We start from the raw sequence: 18,086 nt of genomic DNA on the forward strand, positions 1-18,086 counted from the left end.
CATTAACGAGCTTGCTCTTTCTTTCTTCTGACTTACTGACTTACCTACCCACTTAATTACTTACCTACTTACTTACTTACTTACCTACTTACCTTACTTCCTTTACTTTCCCCTAAACTTAACTCTTCACAAAAAAAAACTTTTCCGTTTAAGATTACGACAAAGTTTTTTTTTCCGTGGTTTTTGGGGTAATGTAGCATCTCATACCTGGGTCCTAACTCCCAGTCCTTACTCCCACGGGCTGATGCTCTGGATTCTCCAATCGGCTATAATTCCTTAACGCTTTTGCCTTGTCTTCCTGTCTGATTCTCGTCTTCCAAATTACTCTCTGAAACTTTTGATTTAAAATGTTTTACTTTCTGGCTACCATTTCCAATTCTCCCTAAACTCCTTCTACCCTAATACGGCCCTGACCCGTCCGGTTACTTACCTTGCTGTTTTTCTAATCACTTCATGTTTTTATAATGATTTCAAAGCTAATCGACCTAAAATTCACTATAAATTTTCCTTGACATATTTGTTTCTTTGTTTTGACATAATCCGTCAAACTAATAATTTACTCTAAATTCTTTAGCATGAAGTTTAGGTCGTATAGTTTTCAAGTAGTTTGTTCTAAATTTTACCTAAAAATTGTTACTGGTGAACAAATATTTTCAAATATTTTCAAAATTAATAACGAAGTAAAGAAGAATTCTAGAAAATGTTATTGCTAGCTATATAAGCGGCCCAGCGGACATCTGAATTCAGTTTGCTTCTAGTTCCCAACAAAGGAACATCAGTTGTAAGGGTCCGTGCGGGGCCAAGCCAGGCCCCGCACCATCAAGAAACCCTCGATCGCGCTCCTTAAAAGGTTACCTGTGTTCCTGGCGAAGTCTGGCGCTCTCTGCACGCACCCAAGTCCGGTGGTGCTTTACGGTTGCTCTAGCGGAGCGCCTCGTCTCCTAGGCGCGCGCTATCGGCGCGCCTCGCCTCAACAGGCGCGTGCTGTCACCGCGCCTCGCCCGCTATCGGCGCGCCTCGCCTCAACAGGCGCGTGTTGTCACTGCGCCTCGCCTCTTTGAAAAGCGTGCTTATCAGCGCGCCTTACCCAGCGCGCCTTACCGTGCGCGCGCTATCAGCGCGCCTTACCCAGCGAGCCTTACCGTGCGCGTGCTACCAGCGCGCCTTACTGTGCGCGTGCTGCCAGCACGCCTCACCTTTGCGCGTGCTATCTGCGCGCCTTACTCTTGCGCGTGCTATCTGCGCGCCTTACTGTGCGCGTGCTACCAGCGCGCCTCACCTTGCGCGTGCTATCTGCGCGCCTTACCTTTGCGCGTGCTATCTGCGCGCCTTACTGTGCGCGTGCTACCAGCGCGCCTCACCTTGCGCGTGCTATCAGCGCGCCTATCCGTGTGCGTGCTCCTGCCTTGCACGTGCTATTAGCGCGACTATAAACTTTATTTTATTCTTTTTGTAATTTAAACCATCTGTAGCGTGTCATATTTAGACAATAGCCGATAAATAAAGAACCTACCCCTGTTATATCTATCTTTTCCTTTCTACCTCCTCACTCCCAGCTCCGTTACTCACTCCTCCAATATACGTGGAGGAGGGAGTAACGTGACACTGTCAGTGTCAAAAGTGACGTTTTTGGTTGAAGAAATGCCACTTTTGCCTGCAGTGCAGTGTACTGAATATCTCAGTATCGTATCGGAATCAGATCTTCTTCTTCCTCCTTCCCTTAGTCCCAGTTCTATCTGTGGGGTCGGGCCTCCTTGTACGGCGGCGCCAGGGCGCTCTATCCTGGGTTGTCATAGGGGTAAGGTTCTGGGCTTTCATCTCCCGCTTGATATTGGACCACCATCTGTCGGGAGGTCTTCCTTTTCCCAAGGATTTAGTAGGGATATTTAGGACGGAGTGACCTGGGAAACGATCATCTCGTCTCATGATGTGGCCGTACCATCTAAGCCTGCTTTCCTTTACTTTGTCTATAATAGGGGCCACTCTGAAATAGCCTCTCACGTGCTCATTGCATATTCTATCAAGACGGGAATATCAGAATCAGATCGCACAACTAAAACTTAAATGGGCCTATATGTATAATACCTACATGAACGAATTTAAACTGTTGTGAGACATACTAACATTAACATGTCGCGCGAGTGACTAAAACAAGCGAGTCTAAACCGTAAAATGATTTAATACCTACATGGTCAAAGGTTTAATAATAAGAGTCGCACGATTCCGCCGCCATAGAACCACTTTTATACAATCGAAATTACGATCTCATTTTAAAACGACATGCTTTAATTACATGATATTTTACATAGAGCTACTACTGAACCGTTTTTCATGACGTTTCATACGAGCACATTTTTTTTTTATAATACGTCGGTGGCAAACAAGCATACGGCCCGCCCGATGTCAAGCAGTCTCCATAGCCTATGTATACCTGCAACTCCAGAGGAGTTACATGCGCGTTGCCGACCCTAACACTCCTCTCCCTCGAGCTCTGGCAACCTTACTCACCGGCAGGAACACAACACTATTAGTAGGGTCTAGTGTTATTTGGCTGCGGTTTTCTGTAAGGTGGAGGTACCTCCCCAGTTGGGCTCTGCTCTAGATCTGGAATGACATCCGCTGTCCTGTGCCCTACCACACAAAGCGAGATGTCCTTCACAGTGCCCATACCTCTCTTTTGGACGTAGTTTTAGGACATACCCGGGTCCACATTTTTGATATTGGCGAAATCATTATAAATTAATCATTATAAGAGAGGTAGAGGCACTGTGAATGTCATATCGCGTTGTGAGGTAGCGCACAGCGAATGTCATTCCAGATCTAGAGCAGAGCCCAACTGAGGAAGTACTTTACAGAAAACCGCAGCCAAATAAAGCTAGACCGTACTCAGTAGTATTGTGTTAATGCTGGTGAGTGAGAGAGGAAAAAAAAAAAAAAAAAAAAACTGTGCAAGGTGCAAGAAAATAAAATGTTTAATTTATAAATTGAAATTGTATAATTCTTAATTTATATCTACTTCTATTTGTATCTACTTAGAAATATTGAATTGTTAATAAAACACCAGTAATTGAATATATTATCATAATTATGTAATACGTATATTATCAGTTACTTACATGATATGTGTAAGTTGATTGGTTGAATATTGGATTATGATCGATTTTATATAATTACTTAAGGATGAATTTATTTAGGTTATTTCTATTTTGTTGTTGTTGTAACTGTTATTGTTTGCTTGAATATAATGTTTTTGTGGAAATAAATGGCTTTATTATAATGCTGGTGAGTAAGGTTGCCAGAGCTCAACGAGGGTGCGGGGTGTTAGGGTCGGCGACGCGCATTTAACACCTCTGGAGTTGCAGGCGTCCATAGGCTACGGTGACCGCTTAATACCATCAGGCTGGCCGTATGTTGTGTTTGTTTGCCACCGACGTAGTATAAAAAAAAATGATGGAAGCCATATGTTTTAAAAGAAGAAGCAGAGCTATTAAAATGAGTTAGCTCTAGTCGGGCAAAAAAGTAGCCTTATAGCCTCAGAAACTCGAAACAGTCATATGTCCAGCTACAAGTTATGTCATGAGGTCATGGCATTCTCAAAATGAATTCTAGGACCGCCCTTAGCCTTTTGTCTGCGTCTCCTGAACCTTCTTGAAACATTCTTAACGCGTCTTGTGAAATATTGAGGACACATGACAATAGACGAGCCCTTTTCAGCGAGGAATTGAGACGATTATCTCGCTTAATGGACCTCGAAGGTCCTCGGTTTTTGTATTTTCAACGGCTTTAAGAGGGGCCTAACGCAAAATTGTACCAATATAATATAGATATTTTAAATTGGTATACAAAATAAACATAAGCCTAAGGTAGACCTTAGGCTTATGTTTATTTTGTATACCAATTTTCTGTTACAAATATATTTTATGGCCCGCAGGTCTTTTTAGTACTAAGATTTATGTGCGTATTATGCACTTTTGACATATGTATCATATGTACTGTATGTGTTTTAAATAAATAAATACAATTGTAGTTTTTGTATTATTTTAATGTTTACCCATTTTAATCAAGGGCAAACATTCACACGGAAAATATACCTACTATATTTGCAAGGGCAGACTAACCGAAAACTTAAAAAGTCAAAGTTGTATAAATAAACTTCGACGGCTCTTCAAATTCTTTAAACAATTCGGACATCCTAATAAATTCTAACTATATCAAATTAACCAAACTTTTGTACCTATTACTATGTAAAATTGTTCAGTCATTTTTAGGGTTTCGTAGTCACCTGGCGGTTTCTACCCTTATAGTTTCGCCATGTCTGTCTGTCCGAGGCTTTGCTCTGTGATTTTTTTAGGGTACAAATTGTTTTTATTTTTATTTTTTTTGCTTTGTATCAATAGTGTGGCATATCGTTGGATAGGTCTTTCAAAACGAAAAAGGGTCTCCAACAACCATTTTTTGATATAAGTAGTTAATATTTTTGGAAATAACCGCTCCGACAATAAAAAAATGGCCCCCCCCTCTACCTTTTGAACCATGGGTCCAAAAAATATGAAAAAAATTGTAAAACAAAAGCTTAATAAATACTTTCAATGAAAACTATAGCGAACATGTTTGGTCCAGTAGTTCTTGGGTTATTGCAAAGCAATTTAATTTCTTAGTAAAAAGACGTACAAAGCGCTGCAAAGCCTTTTGGCCTATTTTGACAGAATAGTAACTACGAAATCCTACACTGAGCATAGCCCGACATGCTCTTTGCCGCTTGGAACCTTTACAGCTACCACCAGTTTGACACTGACATATTCGCTAGCGTGTGCGTAGCTTACTTTCCATGCATCTCGCTAGTACTCGCATATTAGTCCGAGCAAGATGTATAGAAAGTAAGTTACGCAGATGTTAGCGAATATGTTAGTTTGACACTGCTATGGCAGTCGTGGTAAGGCTACTTATGGCGTTATTCGTAAAAGCGCTACAAGCCTCAATTAACTTACCCGTTTATCTTACTTAATGTGTCATTTTTAGGGTTCCGTAACGGTAAAAACGGGACCCTATTACTAAGACTCCTCTGTCCGTCCGTCTGTCTGTCTGTCACCAGGCTGTATCTCATGAACCGTGATAGCTATAGACTGCTAGACAGTTGAAATTTTCACACATGATGTACCTATTTCTGTTGCCGCTATAACAACCAATACTAAAAACAAAATAAAATAAATATTTAAGTGGGGCTCCGATACAACAAACGTGATTTTCTTGCCGTTTTTTGCGTAATGGTACGGAACCCTTCGTGCGCGAGTCCGACTCGCCCTTGGCCGGTTTTTGAGTTTACTGTGGGGTGGGACTAGGTCGATCTGTGTGAAATTGTCGCCGTGCAGTTAAACTGTATTAATTAAAGAGGGACGGGTAGTCTATCTCGCCGTCGCCGTCGCCGTCTATGCCGGCTGGTCCGGAGCAGGCATGTTCCTGGCCAGGGACCGGACAACCCTTTCCGCGATAAAACCCTTTCAATGGGCGACACTTAAACACGGCTCACAATTGAAAGACTTTCCCTTTTGAACTGCAAGCCCATTCATACCCCTACCTTTGACTAACCCTTACCGAAAAGCTAACCAAAAATAAGGCTAGCCCTTAATAAGGGTTACCCTTATTTTTAAGCGCTTTTTATAAAGGTTTCCCTTTGCGTGAAAGAGACAGGATTAGTATATATCTACGGTAGTGTATGAAAAGGAAAGAAAATACGTGGCTAGTCAAAGAACGCCGCCGTCGCCGCCGACGATCGCTCGGATTCGAAGTAATGTGTGCTTTATGAGCAACGTAGACGACTTAAATTAGCACGCTTATATGCTAAAAGGGAAGCCCTTTATAAGGCTAACCCTTATAAGCATTATGCAAGGTGTTGGTGAGCGGATGATAAGGGTTTTGTAAGGGTATTTGGGCTACCGATTACTCAAATGTGGTAGCTTTATATAAGGGTTTTTAAAAGCAAAACAAAGGGTTTCGTCTGGCAAAGGGTATGGTGAGTTAAGCCTTATGCAATACCCTTATAAAACCCCGATAAGGGATAGCGGGCCGGTCCCTGTTCCTGGCTGGGTGAGGAGCATTCTTGTCTTCTTGTCTTGTAGGACAATTTTACACAGATCGAGTGATGTGGGATGGATAATCAGCCTATTATTTATTTATTATTATCATCATCATTCAGCCCTTTAGTGCCCTGGTACGACACGGCCCCTACATACTCCATTACTTGGCTCATATACCTTTTTCTTGGTCGTCCCCTACCTCTCCTTCCATTTATTTTCCCCTCTATGATATTAATTATTGTGTGATGTGTTATTGTTATGTGTGTGAATTATTATGTATTTATTTGATTATGAATTAATCTAATTGTGACTGGGAAAATGCTAATTTCAAGAAGGAAATGGGAGTAAAGTCAGAATAAATGCACCAAATAGGTTCAACTGCGTCTACCCCATACAATCGTAAATACAAAGTTAAGAAGCCCTTTCACGATTGTGGCAAACCAGCGTACAGCCCGCCTAATCGTAAGCGGACCTATAGTCTATAGACAAGCGATAACAACCTATTGTCTCAAGCACATTGCCGAGTTGGTGACCCTTTACAAGAGTGTTGTCAGATTAAGACAAAAATGCAGGCCTTTAAGGATGACTCACGTTAGAACTGTCCGGGCTCGGGTCGGGGCGCCCGACACTTCTATTTTTAACCGACTTCCAAATCTCAAAAGGAGGAGGTCAATTTGGTTGTTTTTTAATGTTTGTTACTCCATATCTCCGTCATTATGACAGGTGACGGTGATCACGTGACGCTTTCTATAGAAATCTGAAGTGTCAGACGCCCGGCCTGGGCCCGGACCGTTGTAGTGTGTCATTCTTTATCGTGGGTACAGTCGCCATCAGATATATCGGAGCGGCCGAGGTGTTCACAATATCTGAACACGCACTCTAACGCCTTGACAATAGAGGCGTGTTCAGATATTTGTGAGCACCTTGACCGCTCAGATATATCTGATGGCGACTGTACCTAGGTAAAACGAGAAATTTCATAAAATAAAATTCTGAAGGGTCCACGCCTAAAACGTCTTAAGCGGAAAAGCGTTTTGTGAAAATTTCTGAAAACAAGTTGCAGGTATCAGTTTAAATGGCGTATTATGAGAGAAATCGTATTAAACGTGATTGGATTAAGCACGTTCTACTGTACTTCAAATTCATACCTAGATAATAGAGACGAATCCTAATAAAACACTTTATTATATAAAGTCTGTAAAGTGAAGTTAGTTTCCTAATTGGGCTTCTTAAGTTTCGAACGAGATGATATTTCTCTGTGCCCTCTCTGTAGTCTTAACATTTGAAGACTAACATGTAAAATCGTTCTTGAGGTCTTTGCAGATTTTTTGGCATTGAATCTACGCCTCCCACACTTTGGTGTCAAAGCAGCCTTAAGTCTAAGTCAGGTAATTTCACTGGCTAAATCTAAAATCATGACAGAAACCTACCTTATATCCAAAGCAGGATTATCCTCAGCTCACCCACAATCCAAGATCCAAATCACTAACACAAACACAACACAACACAAGTAAAGTGCGAAACACACGAACAGCCTCCAACTCTGGCCGGCACGACGCGACTGGCGTATCGAGCGGACGCTCCCCCCTCGCTAAACCAATTTATAATACATACGGAGACGCAGCATCCCCTGATACTTCCCAACCAAAAAACAACCCTATTTAAATAGGTTCTTGGTCGGTTTTCGCTTGGGATAAATGTGCCGCAGAGGCAAAAACGTGGTTCTCGCAAAGGGTGCGAAGTGCGTACGACGAAATTGAAATCAACGTTAAATACCGTGTTTGGGATATTCATGATTATTTTTGGGTGTCTTTGCGAAATGTCAGGTGTCTTTTTATTTGATAACCTGTTTGGGTATTGTTGCACTTTTGGGGTTAACAGACCCGACCCGGGTTAGGGTCAATTGCTTTTGACACTGGAGAATCGCTGAACATTTATTAATTTATCACTAAGGGCCAGTTGCGCCAACTACAATTGACGGACTGGTCAACGACAACCAGAGAAAGATAGAAAATAGAAATAGTTTATCCGTAAGCACAAACACAAAAGAGAAAATTATATACTTAAAACAGAAAAAGAGAAACGAGAAAGTGCCACGAAAAGGTTTCATCCCAGCATGATGCTGGCGTGGCGATGTCCAGCGCTGATCTACCGATGAAACCATTGAGTACCTAAGTGAGAGGTTGCGAAGAAAAAAACATAAATAAATATTATCACAAAAAAATTATTTCATTTAAAATGTATTCTCTAATATTAATATTAAAAGTTATCTCGAATACGAAGACAGTAGGTAATTCCTTTCAAACATAAACAAACACAAAGGTAATCCGCCACATTATCTCATCTCAACACATTTACGAACATATGTAAATCGCAACAATGCGGTCAGCAGCAAATAAGGACAAAAACAACTCAATTTTTTTATTGAAGTCATGGCGAATATAAATAGAAATGACCCAAATTTTGCATCAAATAATTATGGTGCGCTTTCTTAGAGAAGTGAAAACCGCCACGAAAAGAACGAGGATTGTGAGACGGCTAAGCCAATTGTTGTCCACGCAAGTCCTTTGAGTCCTCTGCTTTATAGCTTAATTCACGCACGTGACACGGCGGGAGCGCGCGCGCACGGGCCAGAGCGGGCGTGCGCGGGCCAGCCGGGCGTGCGCGGGTCGGGCGCGTGCGCGCGTTTCATTTACGTTGTATTTTATTACAACTAAAATGGACCTTAATACAGACGACGTAGGGCCCACCGTAGAGCATTCACACTGCGCCGCGGGCTCGCTTGGTCACGCTCACACCCGCTGACGCCCGCTCAGGCTTAGGGGGCCTACCGCGAAAATCGAAATTCGCAAATTGCGGGGATCTTTCTCTTTTACTCTCATTAAGACGTAACTAGAGTAACAGAGAAAAATGGCCGCAATTGACGAACTTCATTTTTCGCGGTTATAGCCCAAGCCCGTGCATACCTATGCATAAGCTTAACGATAGTTTCGAACTTTAAGATACGTCAAAAATTTGCTAAAGATATATACGACATGGATAGAATATGTCAGTGTCAAAAGTGACGTTTCTTCAAACATAAACGTCACTTTTGACACTGACGTATGACGTATCCGATCCATGTCGTATCTTTAGCAAAGTTCGAATCAGGCCGTAAGACGCGACTCAGTTTTTCCCTTATAATTAATTCCTTTGTAGCTTGAGTCTTTTGTAGATACTAGAGTCCTTTTCAGATAACTCAATTAATTTACAAGAAATTACAAAATGCAATTAATTCCCTTTATGTGTATGATAGGCACACAAATCATAAACGAACGATTTTTTTTACTGTTGTTCAATGATATTCTATAACTATGAATAGGTTATACCTACTCATACACAAGGAGCACAAAAATAATTCCTTATTTTTTTCTATACCTACGAAGAAATCTGTTATTTTTGATTAATTTACGCATTCCATTCATCTTTGTCATACTCGTTGTTAAACATGAGCTTGTCTCTTTCTCTTTCGGTGAGCGGGAGCTCGTTAGCACGTGCACATTTCTCGCTTGCCCAGCCGGACTAGCACATGATTGGCGCAAGAGTATCTCGCCGCGACATAGTAGACTACCCGTCCCCCTTTAATTCATACAGTTAGTAGAAGACGGGTAGTCTATCTCGCGGCTAGATACTGTCGCATCAATCATGTGCTCGGCCTACAGGTGCGACTAAAGGCGACTTGTACAATTTGTCACAAGGTAAGCGCTTTAATTTTGGATATCTTGAGTTAATAAATCATTGATGTTGTTCAGATAAAACCTATAAAATTGTTGGCGAAATCTTTAATCGGTGGCACGAGTCTTTTTGAGTCCCGCTTAAAAAAGACTCAATAAAGGAATCGATTCGGGACAATCGGGAATTAAAAGACACGAAAGTTTTGTCAGCGCTAAGACTCGTAAAAACAAGAGCTCTTCAACGGAGCCTCACTGCAGTGAGCAAAGAAGGCAACAAAGTAACAGTACAATGGATAAAAGGGCATAGTGGATCAAGAGGAAACGATGCAGCGGATGAACTGGCCAGGAAAGGTTCAGAAACACCGGCATATGGACCCGAGCCAATTGTCGCGGAGATAATAGATTCAATATCAAATGTAATATTCATATAGTTATAGCGACATAAGAATGCACAACAGTATGATAGTAACCCGAGAGAGCAAGCTTGCCAATCATTTATTTTCTCACTAGTCTCTACTGCATCATTTAATAATTAATACTGAGAACCAGATACAAACTGGTGAGGACATGTACTCTATCTTTCTATGCATCAGTCCTCCTCGGGTAGCCTATACAACTATACATTGGTCTTGCCTTACACGTACTATACTTTACATCGGTCTGGCAAGACACATACTATGAGCATGGTGGCGGGAACCTATTGTTCCCTGACGGGCCTCCTACCATCCCCAAATAGCTCGCCTCTTCCTCCTGATCACACCATGCTCATTTCTTATAGGTTACTCTCTCTTTACTCTCAGTCTAAGCCTCAGGCCTTATGCTAAGCTTAACGCCAGCTGCCTGACAGCAGCACTATGCATGATGCCTCTGGCCAGATACTTTAGGCCTTAACTATCTGTACATAACTCTTATGAAAGCTTGCTATCCCGACATTACCGTCACACACTCGATAGTGATTATTAAAGGGGAAACTCACCAAGAGTAGCTCTGTCAACACTGCTCGTTGCTATGAGCAGTCTACACCTGACTCCATCTGGTCTCTTTGCCTCTCCACATTACCTTTTTGCACCTCACGTTTTCTTAGCCTTCGTTATGACCCGATCTTCATATTTTTTTCTTTTCGATCAGTGTTACCAGGGTGAAAAAGCAAATGACAGTTACCTGTATTATCGGTCCGTATCGCGTATCACCGCGACACTCCGCAAGGCAAAGAAATGTTACAAGACGGTTAACAGGTGACGCGTCCATTCCGCTATCTTCTCTTTGGCTTTAATGGCAGCGTCTCTCTTCTCATTCCTGCTAGAACTTTCGTTTACTGAACCTTCAACTAAGTCTGTCGGAGGAGGGCAAGTTTCTTCTACCGGAGTTGGTGAATTTTCTTGTAACGATAATGGTTCATCACTAGGAACGGTCTGAGGATTTGTGTTATCAATCACTTGATCCATAGGCAAATTCAGGCTGCCTGTGTCCGATACAGGCACTTGAGGTACTTCATTGACATTCCTGTAGTCTAAAGTATTTTCCACTCTTACTACTCTATTCTCTTCCTGATCTACCAATTCTTTATCAGGTATACATGTTTCTTCAACATCGTCTGCTTCTAACGGGTACAGATGGCCAAGAGACCGTGTTAATTCTGTATCATTAACTTTAACTCTAGCAACTCTTACAACACCATCTTGGCCTTTAATCAGAGAGACAATTTTCCCCACTTTCCAATTTGTCCTATTCTTGGAGTCATCTCGGATTTGGACTATATTCCCTATTTCAGGTACTTTTTTAGACTTAATTCTTGGTTGTTTGTGCGTGTGGAAGGATCTCTCTCTGAGACTTGGCAGGTATTGATTAATAAACATTCTTTTGTATTCTTCAAGAATCATTTGACCTCTTTTCCAGCTTTGGACCAGATCAACTTTGGTGTTTGTTAACTGTTGATTTGAAGTCTGTAAGTCTGTGTCAAAATCCAAGCATTGTCCTAGGGTCAGGAAGTCGGCTGGTTTCAGTACTTCTTCTGGCTCTGCACCTACTGCAGTCAGTGGTCTAGTGTTAAGTACCGATTCCACTTCTTTAAGGACTGTTGTCATCTGGGTATCTGTCAACAGATGCTTGTCCAAAGTGCGTTTCAAACAGTGCTTAACTAAGGCTACAAGTCTTTCATAAAAACCTCCCTGCCATGGTGCCAGCTGAGCTATGAATTTCCACTTAATACCTTTTTTCACACAGTAGTCTGACGACAGGACTTCACTGGTCAGTTTGAATTGGAGTGCGTTATCTGAGGTTATGGTATCCGGTATGCCTCTAATGGCTGTAAATCTTCTAATGGCTAGTAAGCACTCCTTCGCTGATAAGTCTTTAACTAATTCTAGATGTAAAGCTCGTACTGCTAAACATGTTAATAGACATATCCACCTCTTTTCTTTTCCTTTTTCTGTATCTACCAGTACAGGTCCTAGGTAGTCTATGCCGGTAAAATGGAAAGGTGAGCTATAATTTACTCTTGCACTAGGTAACTCCGGTGCTGGTGGTAACTGAAAGGGGCCGCCACCGTACTTCACACATTGTGGGCAACTTCTAATTACTTTCTGTACCTGAGCACGGCCTTGGGGTATCCAGTATTTTTCTCTTATAATACTCAAGGTGTGGGGCACCCCCACATGATAGTTTTCTTCATGTGTCCTTTTAATAATTTGGGTTGCCAATGAGGATTGTTTTGGAATCACTATTGGATACTTCTTATCATATGGCAAATTTGCTTGCCCAAAACGTCCTTTGCTCCTCAACACTCCATCTATGTCTCTGAATATTCCTAAATCTAGTGACAGATTAGTTTTCTTTCCCATGACCTCGTTCGGAAAATATTCTTTCTGAATCCTTTTAATGTTGTCTGTAGTGACATCATTTCCAGATGTTCTATCAACATTTGAAGATTCCTCTCTCAATTGCTCGGTGAGTTCTTGCTCTTCTGTTGTGAGGGCTAATTCTTCGTTTTCATAACCTTTCGAAGTCATCTCTGGACCATCAACCATGTCCAGAGCCCTCCCGACCAAGCAAATCTCTTTATTAATTTGGGTGTCACTAGGCCAATGTTTTCCCTCTTGGGTAAGGAATTTTGGCCCATAAAACCACAACTCTCGTTTCTTATGCCATAATTCTGGTCTAGTTGCTATATCTGCTGGGTTATTTTTTGTATCCACATAACGCAGTTCTATACCCAGAGTACGACTGGTTTGTTTTATTTCATTAACGCGTCTTGCGACAAATGGAGGCAGTAATTTGCTTGTCTTCATCCATGCCAAGACAACTTGGCTGTCAGACCATAGATACAACTTTGAAAGGTTTATATCTATATGATCATGTATATATTTCAGTAACCTGCTTCCAATCAAAAAGGATAACAATTCAAGTCTCGGGATTTTCAAATCATTTTTGTCTTCTATTGGTGTGATCTTCGTTTTAGACATTAGAAAGGTGACTGCTGTCTTGTTTTTGCCTATCAGTCTCAAGTATACAATGGCTGCGTATGAATTCATAGACGCATCTGTAAAACCATGCAGTTCATACTGTACGATCTCTTCTGTTTGTTCACATGTGTCTCCGACATATCTTGGTACTTTTACGTCCCTTATAGCAGCCAGGTTTCTAACTATGTTCTCCCATAACATCTGCATATCCTCTGGCAATATATCTTCCCATTTCAGTTTCCTTTTGCAGAGCTCCTGAAATATTAACTTGCCAGGAAGTATTAGAGGTGAGGCAAAACCGCAGGGATCATATAAGCGTGCTAGTACCTTGAGCACCCCTTTCTTGGTGATTCCTCTTGACTCATTGATAAAAACTTCTGGATCTATATTAAGTTGTAGGGTGTCATTCTTTATATCCCATAATAAGCCGAGAATCTTCATCTTATCTGTCCGTTTTTCTCTCTGAGATAAAGGAATTTCTCCAACAAAGCTTTTGTCATTAGACATCCAGTCTCTAATATTCATACCTAGTTCATGGAACACGCGGTTTGTGTCCTTGTACAGTTGTAGAGCTTCTTTGTTGGAATCAGCTGACGTTACCAAATTGTCCACATAGCATCTGTCTGCTATTTTTGATAATAGGGAATTTTCTGTCTTTGAAATATGATGTCTGATGGTTGCCGTCAATAGAAAAGGGCTGGATATAATTCCAAATGGGACACGACAAAAGCGGTACTGTACAATATTGTCATCCGTTACTTCTTTTGAGGGATCTTTAACCCAAAGAAATCTGGTAACATCTCTATCTTCTGTTTGGAGTCCCACTTGGAGAAAAGCTCTTTCCACATCAGCTGTTATGCCTATTTTACCTGTTCTGAAATTAAAGATTAGTCCCGTAAGATCTTCCAACATAGATGGGCCTCCATATAGACATTCGTTAAGGCTCTTTTCATTCTTAATTTTTGATGAGGCGTCATATACTATGCGCCCTCTCTTCCCCTTTTGTTTTACAATATGGTGAGGCAAAAAATGAATTGGATGTGTAATTTCATGAAAAGGTGAAGGCTGGACTATCTCAATCACATTAGCTTCTAACTGTTCTTTTAGGATCTCCTTATAGTTGTCAAGAGTTTCTTCATCAGATCGTTTTAATAAGCTTTTCAACCGTCCAAGAGCAAGTCCGTAATTTGTGGGCAATTCCGGTGGGTATTGTACCCATGGCCACTTAACTTGGTATCTCCCTTCACAGTATTTGACATTTTCATTAAAGTGATGAACTGCTTCTTCTTCCTTTGTTGTTTTTGGTGAATCTGTGATGCCAATACTCTCGAGTGCCCATAAAAACTTTATATCTATGTTACGGAGGGGAAGATCTGGCTCGGAGAAGTATGGACAGTTAGCATCATGGCAACTACAATATGTCACAACTGACAGCACGTCTTCATTGTTATTATTGAAAGCTTTATCGAAACCTCCAGTCAGCCATCCAAAATCTGAATCAATCAAATATAAATCATCTTTTATTTTTAACAAATCCTTTCTGAGGAACGAAAAATACAAATCATTACCAATCAACAGGTCTACTCTTTGACCGACCGACTCATCATCAGCAGTTATATCTATTTTGGGATGATCAATCTTGACAACTGGGACATGATCTGTTATGTGTGGTACAATGTTTACTTTTATTTTCTTCTCAATTTGCCTCTTTGTTAAAACAGTTACCTCTGCTGATGAACTCTTAATAGTATAAGGTTTATTGGATCCAAATGTGTAGACGATTAAATCAACTTCTTTATCTTTTTTAATTTCAAGGTCTTTTGCTAATCTGTTTGTGATATATGACCTCATACTTCCACAATCCATGAGTAATCTACATGTCAGGTGTTTGTTGTGCTGGCCCGCTATCTGGGTTACTGCAGTCTGTAAGAAATTGCACACTTGGTTAGATACATTGACTGATGTTTCTGTCATAGGAACAGGTATATCTATTTTACCTTTTTTAGTTTTCTGCGGGCACAAAGCTCTGTTGTGGAATTTATTACAATGAGGACACTTCTTTTTACTGAAGCATTTAGAGGCTCTATGGCCATTCCGGAAGCATATGAAGCACCTTTGCTGCAGTCTACTCATCCTCTCTTTGTATGTTTTATATTCATTACAGTCTTCACTGTAATGTCCTCCTTTGCTACAGAATATGCATGAAATTTTCGGCCGTTTTGGCTTAAATGTGTTAGTTTTATCAGACAGCCTTTTGCGTTTTACTGGTCTCTCTCTTGTAACTTTAAGTAGGGTTGATGTAGATCCTGACGTTGAAGCAGCTGTTGATGTAGATCCTGACGTTGAAGCAGCACTTGATGTTTGTAATGTTTGTGGTGTTTGAATGTTGACCCGTTCCATTGCGGTAATAACCTTGTCTAGCGCCTTCCTAATATTATCCGTCGTCTCATCTTCTGCTGTTATTAGTTTGACTTGGTATAAAATATTTTCTGGGAATTTATCCAATATTATAACTCTTAAATGGCTTGCTTCAATATTTTCTCCGTAAGAAGATAGTACACGCAGATGTGTATCTATGCTATTGAGTATTCTACGGCATTCCAATGTCGACTGGGCCCTTTCCAGGTTTTGTAACGCTTTATTGTGGGCATCTATGACTTGGTTCATCTTGCCGAATCTGTTTTTAAGCATTGTAGTAGCAATTTCATAGTTTTGGTTGGTTGTCTCCAAGCCTTCAATGGCTTGGAGAGCTGGTCCCTCCAATGACCCTATTAAATATGACAGTTTTTCTACATCCGCTATATTTTTGTTCTCAACATTGGCCACAAATCTATCCCAAAAAGCATTCCATTTTAATATATCCCCATTAAACATCATCAAGTCCAGTTTAGGTAATTTAGTTTTGTTTTGAGAATTGTTCTCAGAATAAATCTTCATGAGTATTTCCATTCTCGTTATTGCGTCTTCTGCCTGAACTTGCAGCTCATCACACTCCCGACAAAATTCCTTCTGTGGGTCCGGTGCATTGGTTATATATCTATCTAATCGTACCTGGAATTGCGTCAATTTATTCTTAAGGTCGATCCCGTTCGCAATCAAATCATGCTGCTGTACTCCCACTCCTGCTTCGACCTTGTTCAATAAGTCCACGGTAACTTGAACAGTTTCCTTTAATCTATTTAGGCGGGAACGCAACGCTGTAGCGAGTATTTCTTCCATCTTGCTACCTGTAATTTCCACTCAGCTATAATTTTTGCAATGTCGTAAATCGTAAGAATATTTTTATGAGCCGCCGAGACAAAACACAATCGTGACAAAATTATGATTGTCAGATATCAATAATATGTATTTTAATCGAAAACAAATGGCGTCGTTTTGCAAACAATTACAACGGCGTACGCCGGTAAGACTTAGTTGATATTATTTCGTCGATTCGAACGGCAATCCTTACCACTTAATTTCTAATGATATAATTATCAAACTTTTACCTTTATAACGCCTTAATCCGCTTCAACACTCACTTTCTAGCAAATTTATTTTTATTAAAGTACAATTTCACACAACTCGCTGAATTCCAAACACGACAAGAAGCAACAAGACAGACTTTTTTTTATTTTTTGCAATAACTTCATTACACTCTGTGGCATCTAGGTATTTGGCCACAGCCGGAATTTTCGTCGGACCACAACGAAACTTATTAAATAATTAACGTAGACGTAAAACATATTAAAAAACACGCAAATAAAACCACATTACCGTTTAAATTCTTTATTATACACCGTATTCATAAAAAATATTACTTATTCTAAACCTTTTCGCTAAATCGCACAATCGGCAGAATCGAATAAAATCGATTCCCGAACGTAATACTAAAAGTATATCGCTGTCTCATTCTGACTACAGCAACCGCTATATTGTCGTCTCTCAACGTCTTAATAATGTTGAGGATAAATCGATTAAATCGATAACGCACATAAATTAGTTAAATCGATAACGAATAGAATAACTACAAAATAAATACACAGCTTGAATGTTTACCTAAGGATAAATAATAAATCACTTTAAATGCCATAAATATAAGAAAATGCAAATGTTCGACTTCAGTGGTTGCACTGTCGATGCAACAAAATTCTGGACTCTAATTCCACACAATGACCATCAATCTCATGCTCTCAAAGTACATGTTACTCTACAGAGAGACTACCCAACCGAAAAAAAAAGTAACTTTATACATTTCAGCTTGTCATCAAATTAACATTAGCTTGTACTCTCATTTGCATGTGATGGATTTGAATTTTTAGCACCTCCACCAAATTATGTCGCGGAGATAATAGATTCAATATCAAATGTAATATTCATATAGTTATAGCGACATAAGAATGCACAACAGTATGATAGTAACCCGAGAGAGCAAGCTTGCCAATCATTTATTTTCTCACTAGTCTCTACTGCATCATTTAATAATTAATACTGAGAACCAGATACAAACTGGTGAGGACATGTACTCTATCTTTCTATGCATCAGTCCTCCTCGGGTAGCCTATACAACTATACATTGGTCTTGCCTTACACGTACTATACTTTACATCGGTCTGGCAAGACACATACTATGAGCATGGTGGCGGGAACCTATTGTTCCCTGACGGGCCTCCTACCATCCCCAAATAGCTCGCCTCTTCCTCCTGATCACACCATGCTCATTTCTTATAGGTTACTCTCTCTTTACTCTCAGTCTAAGCCTCAGGCCTTATGCTAAGCTTAACGCCAGCTGCCTGACAGCAGCACTATGCATGATGCCTCTGGCCAGATACTTTAGGCCTTAACTATCTGTACATAAC

General features: G+C 40.6%; 1 protein-coding gene and 1 long non-coding RNA gene across 2 annotated transcripts; both read right to left on the reverse strand.

Annotated features, from left to right (window-relative positions):
• Window positions 1–9,491: 9,491 nt before the first annotated feature.
• Window positions 9,492–9,828, reverse strand: LOC134741837 (uncharacterized). The gene is made up of 2 exons (XR_010127902.1): window positions 9,783–9,828; window positions 9,492–9,635 (listed from the first exon to the last, which is right to left on the reverse strand). It is a non-coding gene; the product is annotated as an uncharacterized LOC134741837 (long non-coding RNA).
• A 681-nt stretch (window positions 9,829–10,509) lies between these two features.
• On the reverse strand, window positions 10,510–16,817 carry LOC134741297 (uncharacterized). The gene is made up of 3 exons (XM_063674030.1): window positions 16,737–16,817; window positions 15,246–16,475; window positions 10,510–15,171 (listed from the first exon to the last, which is right to left on the reverse strand). The coding sequence occupies exons 2-3, from the start codon at window positions 15,339–15,341 to the stop codon at window positions 11,005–11,007; spliced, it is 4,263 nt and encodes a 1,420-aa protein (XP_063530100.1). The 5' UTR covers window positions 15,342–16,475; window positions 16,737–16,817; the 3' UTR covers window positions 10,510–11,004.
• Between the last annotated feature and the right edge of the window lie 1,269 nt (window positions 16,818–18,086).

Source organism: Cydia strobilella, chromosome 5 (genome assembly GCF_947568885.1).
Source record: "Cydia strobilella chromosome 5, ilCydStro3.1, whole genome shotgun sequence".
Taxonomy (NCBI): Eukaryota; Metazoa; Arthropoda; class Insecta; order Lepidoptera; family Tortricidae; genus Cydia; species Cydia strobilella.